Genomic DNA, 19,857 nt, shown 5'->3' with positions numbered 1-19,857 from the left:
GCCTGTGTTCCAGCTCTCTCGAGGAGGGGGGATTTTGGTGAAGGAGAATTCTAAATGGACAAGAGGTCCATGGTAGTGGTCTCACTCGCCTCAGTACCATACCGACACCCTCTTTTTATTTAGGGTGAGCGAGTCAGGATACTCTGAACATCCCCCTCTTTTATTTTCTCTGGTAATGTTAGTATTATTTACCTTAGAATATGAACTAAAGGGATATTATTTACCTTAGAAATATGAACTAAGGGATATTTCACAAAGCGACATGGACTGAGCCCAGAAATAGAGTAGTAATTGTGCCATTTCCCTCAAATGAATCAGAATCAGGGAATACTTAAATTTGAAATTGCAGGAGTGATGCCCTTTAATTAAGATTATCTCCACCACCATTTTAATGAATTTAGACTGATTGTTTTCTTGACTGTTTCAGTTCTATAAGGGATCACTGTTACCTTTAAGAGTATTCAGTCATTTAGTATTTGTGATGAAGGGTCAGGTGTCTGGCTGTAGTGAGGTAAGCAATAGCCAGTACTTGATCAAACTTCCCCCGTGCCCCAAGTACAAAGAGTGCCCTAGACCCAGGAATAAAAGGGTCTCTTGTGCTACAAGTACAAATGGTAAGTGTAGTAACCAGATACTTGGCAATTTGGGGTTAACAAACTATTTTCTGGCTCAGCCTGTGTCGCTCTGTGAAATGCTTCCTTTAATGTTCATTTCTAAGGTAAATATTGCTATAATTACCAGAGGAAAAACTAAATAGTAATGCCAGAGTAAAACTGGCTCGCTCACCTTTAATAAAGGTGTCGGTATGGTATCTGGGGCGAGTGGAAACCACTACCAGAGGTCCCTTCGCCATTTAGACTCTCCCTTCCTCAATATCCCTCGTCTACAGAGGAGCCGATCCAGGCCCCGCTACCCGCTACTACTACAACTAGCGCCTTTGTTTCATTCCTTTCGATAGCATCGTTCACACCACCGCGTTTTTTTCCTTGTGCTGTGTTTTTTCGTCTGGATTTACCACTTTGTTTATCATCATGGATCGTTCAAGCTTCTGCATCCAAGTTAAGTACTGCGTTTAATGTTTGAGATCATTTTGAGCCGGTTTTTGGCATATTAAGCCAAGTTATTTTAGGTTATATGTGTGAGCGGTAACAGTGCGTTGCGTTCCCGCGCCGCCTTCTCTTGGCTCGCCAGCCGCGTGATGATTCCCTGCTTTCTTGCACCAATTGTCTCTCATACTAATTGTTCTCGATTGCACTTGAGCAGTACTCTATTAATTTATTTTAAGATGCATTTGCCATTGGACGTGTTTATTTTTTTATTAGTTCGTTCACGGGGGATAGGCCTACTTCCGAACGCATGCTTTCGGTCGTGGCGTACGCTTTCCTTTCTTGCATGGAGGTGTCATATCAACCCTTGTTTTATCAGTACGATAGGATCTTAGTCTCGATTGCCTTTACGAAAGGACCCTAGTTCCTTCGTAGCCCCTTTCCGTCCTTGAGCCACCCTGGCCGGTTGCCCCTCGATCATTCGTTTACGGCATCTAGGCTAAGGCCGCTCTGAGTTTCTAGGGTAGCATTTCTTCGTTGGATTTCGCTTAACCTAGTTTCTCAAGGACCATTTCTTTCTCTCTCGCTCCATATTATTTTCGCTCCTTTCCCCCATGTTAGGACAGGATATTTATGTTATGTGTTACTTTCTTGTAGCCGGCACCTAGTTGGCCTCTAGGCCTTCTTGGATCGACTGGCCTCTCACACCGCACTGCTCATTTCACCCGGCTGAGAGTGTTTCCAGTCGATCGCATACGAGCCACCCTGCTACCGACCCCTCTCAGTTCCCCCTCCCCCCCTCACTCACCCCTTCTTGGTGGATGACGACTCGCTCCATCCAAGTCTTCCAGGGGGAAAAGGGGGTTCACAGGGGGGGGTACACTCGGTGAGCAGGCTGCCATACTCTGCTGCGCTGCTAGTGGTGTAGGGGGGGGTACCCTGCTCGACTGAGCCATGGTTGGCCACCAGGCGCGGGGAAGTGGGCACACCCCGACCCACTAGTAGTGTATCCCTCTCACTATCTATGAAGCCCACCCTTCCCCCCCCCCACCCCGCATCCGGCGGCCTCAGAGCTCCGGCGCAACTCGGGATAGCTATGCTTCGTTGGATATGTTAAGGCTTCCGGCCTATCTATGGGATTACATTTTGCATGCATGATTTATTACACATAATATAACATCCGCCTTCTAATGTAAGTTATTATCTTACTATACCCAGTTATTTACCCAGCGGAGTCCCCAACTCCGCCAGGTATTTAACCATCCCACCCTGTTACGTCTCACTCTTCACCCTGTATCTGATTTGGGTTATATCCCTCACTCCGGCACGTGGAGGAAAGCTGAATCCACTTAATCGGTCAGATTTTATAGCTCCGGCGACCGGAGCTGCAGTGGAGTCCACTCTTAGTCCCCATTATCTGCCTAGGATGTTCTTATAAGTGTACACGGGGCACCGGAGCTAGTAGTAACAGGGTGATATGTTATCGAACATGATATATGCTGATGCTGGAGTTACTCCGGCAGCATTAATATACCGCACACAACCACGGACCTACGCCGGAAGGTTGTTGATAATACTCATGTATCATTTGACTTACAGGTTATCTGTTGTCTGGAGGAGGGGTGTAACGCCGTTCTCCAAGAACCCTGTGGGCATGTGGTCTGCCGGGCACATGCCGGCTGTGCAGTTCGCATGGAGGATTACGTGGTCTGGCGGCACCATGAGAACTGCATTATCTGCTACGCTTTGGTTAACGAAGCCACCTCCAGGTATGTAACACTCCGGCCTCTTCATAATGATACAATGAGAATCAATAAACTGTAATATACACTTTGATACTAGGTTAAATCTATCTCTAGTGTTAATTAAGTATTAATAATAACCCTGCTTACAGGGAGCGCAGGCAGTCCGGGAAGCTGGCATTCCTCCCACCCTGAAGGCATGGGTTGGCGGGTTTTGGACAGAAACTCCGCCAAGGGTCAACCCTACATCCTGTCCCAGGACATGGCCACCCTTATCTTTCCAGGGCGTGAAGAAGGGATCCGTGGTGGATCCTGAAGTGGCCGCTCCTCTGATCGCCAGGATTCAGGAAGCAGTCGCACTCCCTACGGAGGAGGGCATCACAGAGGAAGTCGTGGGGAAACGTGGCAGCCCTCGACCTGGACCGCGACGCCCATGGCTATAGACGACATGGGCAACAGTAAGAATGGTAGCGAGGCAGGTTTGGTAGGGGCTCAAGGGTTGTCCTTGGGTCCATCTTTGGCTTCTTCTCCTTCCACTTCTACTTCCTTCCAGGGGTTCACTGATAGACTTCAGTCGGTCAGACCGAAGTCTTCATCGGCGGTCCCTAAAGTTAAAAGCAAAACGGACTTCAAGTCTAAGCAAAAGTCCCTGCCGAAGAGGTCAGGAACCAAGCTTGTCACTATGCTGCCGGCTCATAACCCCAGGGCATCAAGCCCAAAGGTCACTCCCCCACCAAAGGGGTCGAGGGACCAGGTTCCTAAGGAGAAGGCTCAGCCTTCCTCCTTTGACCCTGATGCTTTCTCGGATAGCATCAAGCAGCGGATGGGCAAACATGGGTTGGGGACTTGGTCCTCAGTCCCAAGTTCCAAGAAATGTTGACCCAGCTGTCAACTACACTGGAAGCATCGGGACAAACTATCCAATCCTTGTCGGAGAGGATAGTAGCCTAAGAGAACATGATGTCTGATCTCCGAGATAGTATGGCAGCAGGACAAGCACAGTCCGGCGCGGCAACTCATGCATTGCTGATGCCGGACTCGTCCAAGCTCCCTCCATTTAAACCAAACAACCCATGGAGGGTAGCAGCACAGCTCCGTTTTCGCAGAGGGTATGCTGAACTATTGAGGGTTGTGGAACTCGAAGGCTAGAGGACTTCGAGTTCTATCCTGAGGGACTCCAGCCCCCTTTCTTTGGCTATGTCCGTTTAACGGATACCGCCATGAGCAGGAAGGATAAAGTCCCGAAGGAAACAGTAATCCTCTCCCAGAACCAAGCTCAACAAGCTTGGCGCTGGAACCTAGATGAAGGGGAATGCGTAAACAAAAAGTTACTGCATTCAAGAGCCCGTTTACAATTTTCACTGTAAACGAGGACACTCCGTTGCCATTCATCTCCAAAGTGATAGAGGCAACAGTCCAGGCAGTCCTGAAAGACGAGCCTATGCCTCAGCTCCGGGAGACGGATCCGACTTCCCTTCTGCTCCCCGGGTCAGCTGAGTACTACTCGGATGCTCCTGCCACCTTTTCAGTAGGCAAACTCAAGCCAGACTGCGATAACACGCTGTCCAGCGAGAGGTTGCCTAGACTATCAGAAGCCCTGATTCAAGCTGAATACGACGCCAGGATGAGGCTCAGTAGGTCCCTCAGTTCGCTGACAATGATTGAGATGGCGTCTCTTATCTACGGACAAGAGACGCTATTTAAAATCATGGCCAAGTCACTACTGCATACAATGCAATGTGACTTGTATGATTTCATGGTAGCTCGGCGTAACTGTCGGAAGCATGTTCTGGCGGAAGCCACTATCCGCCATGAACCGAACAAGCTGATCGCCTCATCCATATGGGGGCACGGACCTCTAAGTACCCTCGACTATCTTGTTAGTACGAGACCTACTGGAGCTTCTAAACGAAGCCTTCCTAACCCTGTCCTTCTCTAACTTCCTCAAATACGAAGATAGAGACTTCCATCCTTCCTCATTCAAACCCTCACATTCAGCACAAGGATTATTAATCGAACATTCATTACCCCTACACCTCATGCATACAATGTGAGGATCTACCGAACCCTTCGGTAGTCTCACCTTACAGTCATCCATCACCCACACTCTAAATACAGTTCCAAAGTCAGACATTTTAGAGTAATCAAAAAGTAAAATCCTAAGAACAATCCACAAAAACGTATGCCAAGCCAACGATCCAATACGTCACCAAAAGACAGTCCAAGAAGATCCACGGCAAGCGAAAAACGAAAATCAAATCAGGAGGAACTAACAACAGGTGTTGCTGGAACCGGCGACAGAGAAAATCTGATAAGAAAACGGGAATGGTTCCTAGTCCCACACCCAGCGGCAGGAGGGTAGATCATCTGACCTACCTGTAGCATGTGCGCGAAATTTGAAATTCTGTCGGGGACGTCGGAGACTATAACTAAGTGTATATCTGCAGGGGAAAGTTGCATGTGCAAAAAAGAAAATTTTTTAGCGGTTTTTCTTGAGTTTTAACAAACAAAATTGGCTGTCCTTGGCATTTTTTATAGGGATTCCAAATATTCGCGGGTTCTAACTATTCACGGGGAAGTCTGGTACACATCCGCCGCGAATACGGGGGGGACCACTGTATATATGTACATATATATATATATATGTATATATATATATATATATATATATATATATATATATATATATATATATATATATATATATATATATATATATATATATATATATGCTATAATAAGAAAAAAACAGGCGTGAAACAACACAAAAGGAACCATTGGAAGTGAGGCATTTTATGAAAAAAGAGTTAGTAGTAAAACATCACTGATGGAAAATTAGAAATGGTTTCAATGTAGTACAAGGAAATTTTGAATTTAGCATCGGAAGATAAAAATTGGAAACTATAAGCAATCAAATTCTTGATTCAAAGAAAGCCTCAAAAAGAGTATGTTAATTCAGAACATAATGAAATGTCTGGAATTTAGTTGGTATAGCCTGAAAATTGAGAAAAAATATATAAGTAAATAAAAAAAGTAATAAAAATGATTTCTGCCATAACTAATCAATAATTTGACTGCAAGAGATCTGTATTTATAGTCCAGTTGTATGGATGTGACCTGGTTTCTAGGAGCATGGCGTAGTAGTAATCCACTTCTGTATAAATTTTGGGGAGTCTGGGCTCCCGAACATAGGTCTCGACCTTCCCAGGGTGGAAACCCATCTCTGTTCCGAATCTCAGTCCTGTGAGACCGACAGCCAGAGCGCCCATACCAATCATACATACATACATACACATTGCCATTATATATAATAGATTACTTGGTAAAATTTGTTTTGTAAAGAGGCGCCCACAAGGGGTTGTAAATAGTCATTTTCAACTTCTTGTAGAAGGTAGGAAAAATATTTTAAATTATTTTTCTTAAACCTTGTGCATTTGCATATCTGTCTCTTTCCATTTAGGTGTTTTCTTTTAATTAGCCAATCTCAAAGTTCACCCAGCATGTGGTGCTGCATACTGATTTTTTGGTCCCAGCTCTTAAGGGTTTAAAAGGGGTTCTGGTTTTTGGGAAAACTACTTTAGAGAAGGGGAAGGGTGAGACCATCTCTACTATAGCCTTTGTGAATTATACTGTTTCCTACAAGAGAAGGACTTCCACTGCATGTTATGTAGTAGAAGACAACCCCAACCATGCAAGTCCTAAGGGGCTCCACCTCTTCCCTTCCTTGTAATATGCAGTCCAGGAGTTGATTTTTTTCCCCTATTAGGAATGTCTGGTTTGCTTTGAAAGGGGTGCTGATGCTGTTGTTGTCCTTTCTTCTGTTGGAGGGTTCCTTTTGTGGTTACTATAGGCTTGTACAGCTGATTCACACCAAGCTTTCTAAGGCCAAGGAAGAGGAAACTCTCAAGGGTTGTTTCCCAGATTCTCCTTTTTCAAGAACAGTATATATTGCAATTCTGTTGCACCTCATTCAATGAGTTGTGCAACAAGAGACTTCAAAAAAGGGTCCCAAAACTCCCAACAGATAGGGAAATAAAGCAATTGGGAAGGTACATTGGAGAATGTAATATTGAAGCCCACCAATGCTTCCTTCCAAGCCTTAATGCAGCACTCCAGAAAGTTGTGAGTGCTCCAAATGGGGTCCACATAAGTGCTTTGGCTACTGTAGTGAACATTGTTCTGGAAAACACTGGAAGCTCTTTAATTAGGGTGAGTATAGCATAAAGTTCAGCCATGGCTGTCATGAGATTTTTCTCATAGGGGTCCCAAATTGCTGTGTAACCATGTCCAATTGGAGCTTTTTCCTTTCTTAAGGGAGGAAAAATATTGCTCATTCCTTTGTGGCACTATCATATACTGGGATGGTGGAGACAAATAGTTTTATTTCTGTCATAACATGATATTTTTATAATAAAATAAGGTTTTAAATATATACAGTGGAACCTCAGTTTTCGTACATATCCAATGTAACAATGAGAAATAAATATAAATGAATAATGAAATGAATAATGAACATTTAACATCACTCTTACCTTTATGGAAGACTCTTGTTAGCGTACGGAGAGAAGGGGAGGAGGAAGGAGAGAGGTTATTGTTTAGAAGGGGACTCCCCCTCCAGAAATATTTCAGGTATCAAGTACCTATCTGGGGTTACGTCTCCTCTTCGTTTTTTACTGGCACTATCTGGGGTTGCCTCCCCTCTTTGATTTTTACTGGCACTATCTGGGGTTACCTCCCCTCTTTGATTTTTACTGGCACTATCTGGGGGTTACCTCCCCTATTTGATTTTTACTAGCACTAGGACCAGCTTGAGTCACTGGACCCTTGTCGCATAACAAAACTATCCAGAGACATTTGTTTTTGCCGTCTCTTTAAAATTTGCCTAAAGTGGAACGCGGTATTGTCATTAAAGATGTTGGAGACAGATTACAACGTCTTTGTTGGGATGATAATTCTCCACAAAATATTTTACATCACTCCACTTTGTAAACATGTCCTAAATCACTAAAGTAGGCATATTATGTTTGCCTGTTTGCTTTCTGAATTTTTCATACCAGCACCTGCTGGCCTTAAATTCACTAACAGCAGTACTTGTATGTATTTTCTTATGTGATCAGTATGCAACACCATCCAACACTTTGCTACATGTTCTTTCTTAAATTCTTTAGTGTTTCTTGCCATTTTCACAGAAGGGCTGGCATTTGGAACTTTCTTTGGCCCCATGATGGCTTATCTAGCAGTGGTATTCGAATAAAAAAGCACAGAAAACAATGACCACAAAAGCAGAATTGGTCACGAGAGAACACAGGATGCTTTGTTTGGGCACTGGTACAGGGGCTAGTCATGCAGTGGGCCCAGAAGAAGCATTCCCGAGTGTTCGATATCAAGGAAACGTACGAAACCTGAGACAAAATTTTGTCAGAAAAAGTCTACGAAAACCAGGGCGTAAAAAAAAGGATGGAAGATAAATGTCCTATACTCCCTTCCCCAAGACCATGCCAGCAACTGAAAATGTACACCAAGGTATGTACTGCAATTTTTGTAAAAGGTTTCAACTTTGCGCAAGCAATAGGACGCAAACACAGACTTGCACTTCCATTATGTTGCCTGAATGATCGAGGAAAGAGATGATTATGCTTAAAGGCAGTGCTTTTGCTTTCACCAAGCTTAGGGACTCCTCCTTGATCTGACACCAAGCTTAGGGACTCCTTGATCTGACACCAAGCTTAGGGACTCCTCCTTGATCTGAGAGTGGACATCTGAGATTAAGCTTTTCAGAAAAAAATGCTAGAGCATTTGTGGAAAGCATATGTGATGGATGTTTCACTGAACACCAACCTAGGTCAGAGGCGTCTGAATAAAAAACACTAGGTCGGGGCTCAGAGGGAAGAGTGACTTCCCTTCCGACAGTCTTTCTCTTGACCTCCACCAAAGCAGGTCCTCTTTAAATCTAGAGTAATTGGGAACACAAATGAGTCTTGGTGTTTCTTTCTGTCCCAACTGATCCCGAGAGAATTGCAGGTTCCTCATGTGTAGCCTTCTCGGGGAAACAATCTGTTCCATGAATGAGAGCATCCCCAGTAAGCTCATCCAATCATTTGCAGAGCAGGACTGAAGGGGGAGACATTTTTCTATTTTCTGAAGACATGAACCGATCCGGCGGGGTGGGGCGTGGGGGGGGGGGGGGGGCGGGGGGGGGGGGGGGGGGGGGGGGGGGGGTAAAAACCCTGAAAAGTCAGAGAGTTTATCCTCATTCCCAAATATACTATTTCCTGATAAGGAACTATTTCCTGATAAGGAACTATGTATATTTGCAATTTCTGAAGATTTGCTAAAAGGCCCAGGTCTTGGGCTAGAAGCAGGGTCTTTCAAAGGTCCTCCGTCCATTGTTCCTTCAATTGGGTGCTAATAAGCCAATCATCCAGATAGAGCTAAATATATATCCCTACCAGGTATAGCCACTTCGCAATGGGAGCTAGAATACGTGTGAAAACCTGGGGAGCCGTGGGCAGACTGAAGCAAAGGGCTCTGAATTGCTATATGTATCCTGTTCTGTTACATGAACCTTAGAAACCTCCTTGAGTTTGGGTGGACTGGGACATGGAAGTAAGCATCTCTCATGTCAATTGAGATCCTCCAATCTCCCTGGTGAATGGAAGATAATATGGTCTGGCTTGTTTCCATTTTGAATTTGTTTTGGATAAACAAATTCAATGCACTTTTATCCATAACTGGCCTCCAGGCCCCTCCAGGCCTTTGAGACTACGAAAAGTCAATTGTAAAATCCGAGAGAGTGAGTGTTCTCTACTATTTCGATAGCTGTCTTTTCAAGAAGGGATGAACTTACTGGGAGAGGGCCAAGAACCTCAGATCCTACCAAATAGGGTGTCAAAGTTACTGGCAAGCTGGTCAAGGGAGGCTTTCACTTGAACGGAATTGAATATCCCTCTCTTAAAACATGTATAATCCAAGGTTCTGCCCCTTATTCTTCCCATGACTCCCAAAAGTGGAGGAGCCTCACTCCCACCAGAGTACAGAGGTTTGCTTGAGTGGTAAAATGGACATTTCCTCAAGATCTGAAGAATCCCCTTTGTTTACCTCTACCTCGAAAAGGCTGTGATTGTAGATGACAGGTCATATGGACACCAAAAGAAGGTGCCTCTCTAGGGTATCTTGCAGACTGGGCAAGGAGATCTTGACTAAATTTTTTCTGATCAGAAGCAATCTGGAGCACCATTGCCTGGGGAAACAGGTGTTATCAATCCAGCGAAGAAAAGAGAAGGGCGAACTTCTGTGAATGGGTCAATTCTTTTGTAGTATATGAACACCAAAGTTCTCTCTTCTTTAGAATTCCTAGCAAAATGGGGAAGCTAATTCCTGAGACCGATCCTTTATGCCCATGTCGAGACAGGATATAACTCCTATAAAATCGGAGATGATATCCTCTGCAAAAGAAAGGCAATCTTAGCTTTATGTGCCAGTGCTCCTACCATCCAGTCTAAGAAGCTCATAACTTCAAAGATTGAAAAGGTTCTCCAACAAATGATCTTAGCAGAGGAGAAGGCGGCCCTCCATGAGCAATCTATCAGGCTGGAGAAGTCCCCCTGGGAGGAGGCAGACACCCCCAGGGAAGGAGCTTCCCCTGTCACACTGGACAGACATCTCCTACAAGAAAGCCTGGAAAGAGGAAAACTAAAGTTGGCTCTTCCCTGCTCTCACTTCTCTGAGAGCCACCCATCCACTTCTCTTTAAGTCTTCTTAGCAGATGAAGAAAGCACCATTTTTGGGAGTCTTGTATAGCCCACCATCTGATTATCCATCAGGTTAGTCAAAGCAGGTGAAGGTGGGGTCACCAGCGAGAAGTAGTCTGGGAAAGTCACTAGAAAATAAAGAAGTAATGAAGCATAAGCAGGAGGAGGGGTGCTCTGGTCCAACTCCTCATCCTCTTCTAAAGAAACCAGAGACATATCTGCAGGGAGTTAAGAAGGCAACAGAGTTTTCTTAACCAAACCCAAGATGTTGTCCTGCTGGCACTGAATTGTCAGTAATGAAGGGTCTAATCCAGTAGAGGCTTGGAAACTGGAAAGCTGGGTAGGAGAGTCAGCTGGGTGCTCAACAGACAATTTCCTTGACAAGGAAAGTGTTTCCAAGAGGAAGAATGCTTAGATGATGGAAACTGTTCTTCTAAAACTGGATTTTTCTGGGAGAAACATTTGGGACTATCGCAAAAACTACATGACAGATTCTGATCTTGTGACGGTTCACTGAACATTTTAGGAGGCACTAGAGAATGGGAATCATCCTTAGCTCATCTTTTCAGAGAAAGAGAGAGAAGGGATGGGAGAATTGGAAGGTGAAGAAGAGGGAGTGGGACGGGGGGAGAGGTAATAGAAGAATGGGTGTGCGAGGGGGAGGGGTGGGGGGAGCTTGTTGGTGGGGGAGGGAGGGAACTGATGAAGGGGGGGGGGGGTGTAAGTTGACTTATCTGAACCTTTGCTCAGGTTGTTTGGGTTCTTACTGACTACAACTTAAAATCATGTGAGTACACTAAAATGTATATCAATTTGACTAACTCCTACATTATAAATTACAGTGGGGTGCTGTAAATATTGTTAGAATGTCGTAACTGTCCAACTAATAACCTTGAAGATATTCCCGAGAAACATTGCCACATTGGGTCTGAAATGGTTAGTGGTGTGGTCCAACATGTATCTCAGAGTCTGTATAGGCCTTCCAAAGAGGAGCTGAAGAATGAACCCTTCTCTTTGAAAGGGGAGGCAAATTGAGCAAATTTTGCCAAAAGTAGTTCTTCAATGTGCCCATTCAGGAGGTAGAGGCCATACAAACTGAATCAGCAGACAAACCTAATTCAGCAGGTGTTTAAAGATATACATCAAAGCAGAGGACAAGCCCTTACTGAGCTGTTGGGATACTCAAGTAGACATGAAATTATTGCAATGGCCGTGAGAGGTATCAATGCTCTAGTTGAACCATTGTAATACTTTTATGAGGGCAAGACCTCAAAATAAAATACTACTGAATCATAAATCTGTCACAAAATTTCTAGAAAGTCTAAGTACTTTGAAAAAATCTCGCTTGCAATACTCATACATTTAGCATGTATGAGTATTGCAATTACAGTACCAAGCCAAGAACACACTACAAGTAATATGGAATTACTTCAAATAAGGAAAATGATATTGTAATGATACAATTAAGTTTGTTCATACTTACCTGGCAGATATATATATAGCTGTATTTTCTGAAGTCCGACAGAATTTTAAAAACTTACGACACACGCAGTGGGAGTCAGGTGGTTAGTACCCATTCCCGCCGCTGGAGGCGCGGTATCAGGAATCATTCCCATTTTCTATTCATAATTTTTATTTCCACTGTCTCCTGAGGGAGGTGGGTGGGTACTTGATTATATATATCTGCCAGGTAAGTATGAACAAACTTAATTGTATCATTACAATATCATTTTGTTTCATGAACTTACCTGTCAGATATATATATAGCTGAATCCCACCTTTGTGTGGGAGTAGACAGAATAGAAGATTTTAGGAAACATATATATGCAGATAATTGATATCTTGATTCCTTACCTGTTAGCATAGCTGACTTCGTGGTTACTGCCGCATAAGTCTGCTTGTGCTACTAGAGTTGCCAGCGACGGTAGAGACCTATATAGCTGTCACTCCAGATGATCTGTCAACAGGGGCGAGACCACGACGTGACTAGACCATATTGACCATACCATGAGGGCTAAGAAGTAAATAAATATATATAAAAATATATATCACCACCTGACCCACCTAGCCAAAGTTAAGTGTTGTTAACTAAGGCTTAAGAGTTAAGAAGTCACCGTTGTCGGCGACTCAACTACTAAATTAAGAGCTCTTCCTAACCATTTTCTACAGGATAGGATGAGTGGTACTTCTTGCCCCCAAGAATTGTGTCTGCAGACACGTATGGCCCTAGCGAGCAGCAGATCTCATATGCCATCTTCACATCTCGCAGGGAGTGTGAATTGAACACAGAGTTGCTTCGCTAAAACATGGTACTCAGGATGTTTGCTGAGTGCCATGCTCTGTTGAAATGCTTCCGAGGCCGCGCCCTCACCTCGTGAGCATTCAAATCCAAAGATTTCAAATCTTTGTGCAAACAAACAAACAAAGAAGAGCTTTTTTGAAAGACCTCCTTAACAATAAAGCCAGGGTGTTCTTCGATATGGGCAAGTCTGGTCTTTTCGGAACACTGCAGATTGTCCGTACGACTTCGACTTTCTGATTTTTATGTAGATAAAACTTGAGAGACCTGACAGGGCACAGGACTCTCTCTGGCTCCTGCCCACTAACTTGTGCCATCCTTGCTTCCAAGCTCCTGGCCCAAGGACAAAACGGGTTTCCATTCTTAGGCCATAACGAAAAGCTTAGAGAGCACACCGCCTTGTCGTTCTCTAAAGCCAAAACTTGTGACGATGGCTTAAAACTCTCACTAACCCTCTTTGTCGTATCTAGGGTGGTTAGAAAAAATTGCCTTCCTGATCACATGCAAGAAGTTAACAGCGTAGGAGATGTTCGAATGCTTTGACATCAAGAACTTCAGACTATGTCTAAGTTCCATATTGAAAGCTTCGATCTGGACATGCACAGTCAGTCCGTCTGTACTAACGTCAGGTGACCGACCAGTGACCAGTCAGACGAATCAAGGACAGCAAGGCTGTACCTGAAGACCATAAGGCACTATTCTTCGCTGAAGGATGAGTGTTTGGACTGCCTGGGCGATTCAAGCTAAGCAAAACCTTGGGGGTGTATCAACGCAACCCAACGTCGTTAGCGAATCAACTCCTGAGCCACTCCTGACTCGAGCTTCTGGTGCCAGGAGAAAGGAGCGAGGAGCAAAAAGGCGATTCAGTCCCGAAGGACGAATGCCTGACAGTCCAACCTGGTCTCATGTTTAAACGATCATCGGGGGTGTATAAACGCAACCCGACTTCGTCAACAAGAAACTCAGGGCTACTATATGTCTCCTGATCTCGCACGAGTGTCGACTCCGAGAAAAACAGGTGAGACAAAAAGTAGATGGTGAGCGAGTTTCGAGATTTCTAGAACTCAAAGATCGTGAAGGGCTTTGTTGTTTGACAGACGCAAATCTCTGAGCCCAAAGGCCGTCAACAACATATTTGCGTATTCTTTAATAGTTGTGACTGCCAGCCTTATCCCATTCTTCAGACGGAACAGGAAGACGGTAATCTTATTCCTGTCAACATCTCGATAGTCTGAACGTAGTCAGACTCAGAGCGGAGAGGTTATAGGTACCTTTCGAGTTAGAGTAGACCGACTCTCTCGGAAAAGGTCCTTGGTAAAGTGAACTAGGAAGTATGTGACCTCTGTGAATCCAGGATCCTGAAGGCCAACATGGGGCGATCAGCGTCATTGTCGCTCCCTGTGACGTCATAAATCCTCTTATTACATTTCCTAAGCGATTGAAAAAGGGGAAAAAAGACTAAACATCCATCCCCCCGTTCAATATCATAGGATGGCGTTTTAATGGTACCGATCCCGGATCGAGAATAAGGGAGCAGAGAAGAAGAAGCCTCTTCGTCCTCAACATATCGAAGAGAGAGAATGAAAGGGCGTCCCTAAAGTCTCCACAACTCTCAACTTACTTCTAAAGAAATATTCCACTCGGAAGTCAATAGTTGCTGCCGTCGATCGAGACGATTTCGTACGGAACTTTTGCAATCCTGTAACGAACCTCTAGAGGATCGTTACATTCTACGCCTGTTGTTATAATAGGCTCTTTCTCGTAAACTCGAACAGGGACCGAGAGAAGATACTTCTTAAGATATGAGAGAGCTGTGGAATATCAGAGTGATCTGGACCACTGTTCCCAAAAACTCGTTTCGAGGACTGGAGGGACTACCGAATCGCTTTACTTCTTTCAGATTAAGATCCAGGACATTTGAAACCCTATCCAGATATCCGGCACCTTCTTTCTATCACCTCAGGTGATAGACGCACTGAGAGATGTTCAGAATCATTCCTAGATCTTGAATAATATTTCAGTTTCCACGGTCGGAAAAAAACTGTGATCTTAATTGCAGTCTATTCGGGGAAACAAAACTTCTTCAGGAAGGAAATGGTCCCCAGCAAGCTCATCCATTCCCTCCCCGAGTATGCTTACTTCCCTAATAGGCTGCGCTTTGCCTAAGCAGGAGAGCATATAAAAGTGCAATGTTGCGGTAGACTCGTAGTTCTATACCGTGCGGTAACGAGCACCGAAAGGATTAAGAGATAACTCTGTTGAACATAGTAAGGCAAAACGAATGCAACGTTTATTCATTCACGTAAGAAATCCTTCAATCTTAGGCTAAAGTCCGTGATTGTAGGACAGAGATACAGTTAGTCAGTTCAATCCCGCCAGGAGAGACGTAACCGCCAGCACAGAGATACGGTAGTCAGTCAATCCCGCAAGAGAGAGCAGACGTAACCTACCGCGCATGACAGTGCACGATCTGTTACTGGTGGCTCAGTTGGACGGAGGACAGAGACAGCGTGACAGCCAGCAGCCACAGCTTACGAATGTCGTCTCTTAACTTTATGTCTGGGTTGCCAGCTACCCTATTCTACGAAGAAATAGGTCCGTTATTTTTTTGAGCAGATAGACTCTCAAGCTGGTATATTTAGGCAAAACAGAAAACGCTAAATATATAGATGCGTTTGTGTCGTCAGAACACTACCATACAACGGTAAAAGATAAATCGGAAACTCCTGGAAGGCTGCAGGGAGTAACGATTAAATGTCCTTAAAATAGACAATAGACCTCTCGGTTGCCATTCGAAGAGGTAACTACAGCAAGCGTATATGACTTGAACCAACCAGAAATAAAATACGCAAAGCAAAATGATATTGTTATGATACAATAAAGTTTGTTCATACTTACCTGGCAGATATATATATATATATATATAGCTGAATTCGGAAATACAGCTACATACATATCTGACAGGCAAGTTTCATGAACAAAACTTAAGAGAATCGAAGCAGTCAGCTCAAGCTTCTTATGTTATTGGACATAAGCGTTCATTGACGTAGTCTACAAGTCTATTTCTTGTACGCGTCTGCGAATGACGAATGAGAGCTCTTCCGAATCTTGTCAATAAGAGCTTATTCGCTTACGCAATATCAAGTTAATGAGATGTTTGTCAATGAGAACTAATCATTTGACGGGACAAAGAGATATTTTGTGTCAATGAGGGGATACCCACTTACTTGACAAAACGATAGTATATTGTCAATGGGGGAAAGTCACTGAATTGACAAAAACGTAATCCAGGAAGTCGAGCATTTTATTTTTCCGATTCCCGTCTCAAAAGAGGGAAGGGGCAAGAATCCTGTTAAGAGACTAGGCTTACGGCAGGGTGAACGACGATGTTCAATTCGGCAGCGTAGTCCCGACTAGAAACTAACAAAACCTATCATCTGAAAAACCCTTTCAGATGGGCTAGCTGCAAAATTATCCTGGGAAGAGGAAGAAATTCTCCAACCAGCTTCCTCTCCCGTATCACAACTAAAGCCTGCTAAAGCTTAAAATTTAATTGGCAGTATGGCAAAAGAAGTCCTATCTTGCGCTTTCCTGAAGAGCGTCCTTTTGATGAGTACCTTTGCAAGAATCCTACTGAACATTGCCGAGAGTCCTGACGTGCAGGACATCGAGCCTTTACCTAACCGTAACTGCCTTATCGCAAAGTCTTGACTGCGGTAGAGAAAACGAGATCTTCCCTAGAGCTTTCCTTAACTCCATCCACCTTTGCGAAAAGCAATAAAATATTGACAGAGATCTCTTGAATTCACGAAACCCGAGGTCTTGCTGGGTTCGAAGACGAAGTTGTCTGTTCACTTTAAGCTTCCTCCGAAGCACTGCTTACTTCACATTCTTTGCATGTGAGGTATAAGGTATCACCGAAGGTAGAGGTAAAAATTCTTGAGGCCCAAATCGTAAACAAGAGCTTGAAGAGTTCAATAGAAACGTTCAGCCAGAACGACACAGCCTGGCGCCTGGCGCCTGCGCGGCCTGAGCGAGCAGCGGCGCGCTCGGCGTCCATGGCGAGCAGTGAGCACGCTCGGGCGTCCACTGGCCAGCGAGCACGCTCGGCTCCGCTGGGCCGCCGCAGTGCTCGGGTCCCTGGTGCGCGCTTGGCGTGCACCCGCGCGCGCCTGGCGTCCATCCGAACGTCCCGTCCAAGCCGAGCGTCAAAAGAAGCGTGCAGAAAGCGTCACGCTCCTGACAGGCGTCAAAACAAGCGAGATACATCTCGGAGAGAAATCCGACTGCACGAAACAGTCTCAGGAGAAGGGTCGATCGTGCGAGAATAACGAGGGGCGACTGGCGAGGGAACGCCTTCTTATTCTCACAGTAACAAAACTCGGACGTCCGCTCTCAAAAGCGTTCGCGTCCTGCTACTAAGACTTCCATTTCATATTTCTCGGTGGAAAGACGTACACGTGATCAGGCGACGTTCGCCTTCTTACTTCTCACTGGAACGCATAACGAAGAGAGAGAGAGAGCGTGAAGCGTCCTCCTCTACAAAGCTTCTATTTAGAGGGCGCGAGTCCTTCCGAAAGCTCCAACCCCTGCGCGGGGGAGGACGCTTCGGAGGACGAGAAGCAATCCTTCAGGATTCGTGCACGTGCACGCACTTAGGCAGTCTGGGGATTTTCATCAGAAACTGCCGAAGGACAGCCAGATCGGTGGGGGTTCCTCGTAACCCTCCTTCGGCTTTTCGACATGCTCTCTCCCCGGGTCCTGGGAGTCAAGCAGAGGTCCCGGCCTAGAGGCGAAATAAGGCCGATCTGACGCACCCTCCACTACACAAGGGGCACTGTCACTGCACTTAGCCACTTCGCTATTGCTCTCTAAAGCAAGCACTTTCGATTCTAAGATACGAATCGAAAGAGTATTAGAGAAAGGGCAATAACCTCTACAGACACTGTTTAGGGCCCGAAGGCAACATTACAGGGTTATGAGAAACAATAACAGAAGTAGCACTCTTCACAACAATGAAGGAGAGCGATCACCTCTCGCAGACAAATTCATAACCCGTAGGCCATACTACAGGGTTAGGCAAAAAAAAAGTCTACAGGAAGGTTAGCAGGTTCACTACCCTGACTTTTGTTTACTGATTAATTGCGTACATACGAATCATACGTTTTCCTTACGGAATTAGACATGTTTACTGATTAATTGCGTACATACGAATCATACGTCTTCCTTACGGAATAGACAGTCTCACACTCCTCACATGACAAATCTCAACCAAGAAGCAAGACTCATACCCCTCGTGCATACCAAGTGCGGATCTACCGAAGCTTTCGGTAGCCACACCCTATCTTTGCAGACACACCTCTGAAACTAGCCTAACTAGATTCAGATATCTTATGCAAAAATGAATCAAATTCAAATCAATTTAAGATAGCGTATGTCTAGCCACAAATCCAAGTAAATAAATTAAAAGACAATAGGATACTTAGCGGCAATGAAGTTTCCAAAATCTAAGACGGAGGTACTGGAACAGGTGTTTCCAGCACCGGCGACAGAAAAAATTATGAATAGAAAATGGGAATGATTCCTGATACCGCCTCCCAGCGGCGGGAATGGGTACTAACCACCTGACTCCCACTGCGTGTGTCGTAAGTTTTTAAAATTCTGTCGGACTTCAGAAAATACAGCTATATATATATCTGACAGGTAAGTTTCATGAACAAAATTATAAACACTTTAAGGATATTCAAGAAAATCCCATAAAACACAATTGCCATTACTGACATGATCATAACATAAACAAAAGTGCACTCCAAAGCACAGTAATAAAGGTTAGTTGATTTCTCCAATCAAAACATTAATGAGCTGCTAAATCTACTTTCTAACTAAAGAATAAAAGGAAAACAAATTGCTGTTCAAAATAAAAAGGAGACTTCTGTGAACAGCAGCAGCAGTAATAACTAAAGTAAAATAATCTCAAAGATACAGAAATGAAGACTAATACATATAGGCTGAAATGGTGAAAAAAAGAGATGGTCAAGTTTTAGAGGGAAAGTCAACATATTTTTTCAAACTGTCAGACACTACTAAAACCATTTATTGCTAATAGATGGTCTCCAGAACCCAGATGGGCAGACAGCAAGTAGGCTACCTACTTTCATTGAGCTTACCTGGAAAGGGAGCCAACACACTTGAAGGCAATTGTAAAGTAATGAGTTTTGGAGCTAAAGCAAAAATCATAGTAAAAATAACTTGCTTTAATACATGAATAATATAGGTAATTCTTACATAACACAACAAATTTGAAATCCAGCTTTAGAGATTTTTATACAAGTAGTTCAGCCCAATCATGACTTCAATTTCCATTAATATTTAACGTTACAAATTAAATTTATTCTACTTTTTTGACAAACCAATTACCGTACATGAAATTAAAGTACACCTACCTCTGTGTAGGCTGCAAGGAGCAAGTTTCAGAGGAACATTCATTCGATTCTTGTGACAATGGCGACCAAATACTTGTTAAATCAGGGCTAACATTGTAGACAGTATCTAGATAGCAGTCTAAATACACAAGATCATCCTCTTCTAGGTTATCAATTTGAGAGCTGAAGTCTTCTATGTCTGACATCTTTCTGAAGTATATAAAGTATCAAAATTATTTGAACAAAATACAAAACAAGGAAGAAATCACCAAAAATTTCCTTGACAGCAGAGTTTACAGCATGAGTATTCTGACCTGGGAACTTTTGACTCAAAAATAGGGGCTGTATAAATATGTATTTTTCACCAAATACTACAACTATACTGAGCTTAGAAAATGGAAGAGATAAATCACACTTAATAGGGCTTCTACTTATAATTTACCATGAAGTTCATATATAAGTTTAGTTAAGCTTACAAAATCAAATACAATTCAAAATTTCACACTATACAATATTTAGCAACAAATGCACTTAATATACAAGTTAAAATGATATTATTATGATACAATAAAGTTTTGTACATACTTACCTGGCAGA

The 19,857-nt window shown here is 43.8% G+C and overlaps 1 protein-coding gene across 1 annotated transcript in view; it reads right to left on the bottom strand.

Annotated features, from left to right (window-relative positions):
• The window catches only part of LOC135208442 (zinc finger protein 607-like), a 143,860-nt gene extending 124,394 nt beyond the window's left edge, over nt 1–19,466 (bottom strand). The window contains exon 1 of the mRNA XM_064240632.1: nt 19,282–19,466. Within this exon, the coding sequence (XP_064096702.1) occupies nt 19,282–19,466 (185 nt within the window). The remainder of the gene's footprint in view (nt 1–19,281) is intronic.
• Nucleotides 19,467–19,857: the final 391 nt, after the last annotated feature.

The sequence above is a fragment of the Macrobrachium nipponense genome, chromosome 11, assembly GCF_015104395.2.
Source record: "Macrobrachium nipponense isolate FS-2020 chromosome 11, ASM1510439v2, whole genome shotgun sequence".
Lineage (NCBI taxonomy): Eukaryota > Metazoa > Arthropoda > Malacostraca > Decapoda > Palaemonidae > Macrobrachium > Macrobrachium nipponense.
The sequence above is the reverse complement of the archived record's forward strand: the minus strand, read 5'-3'. Positions and strand labels throughout refer to the sequence as shown.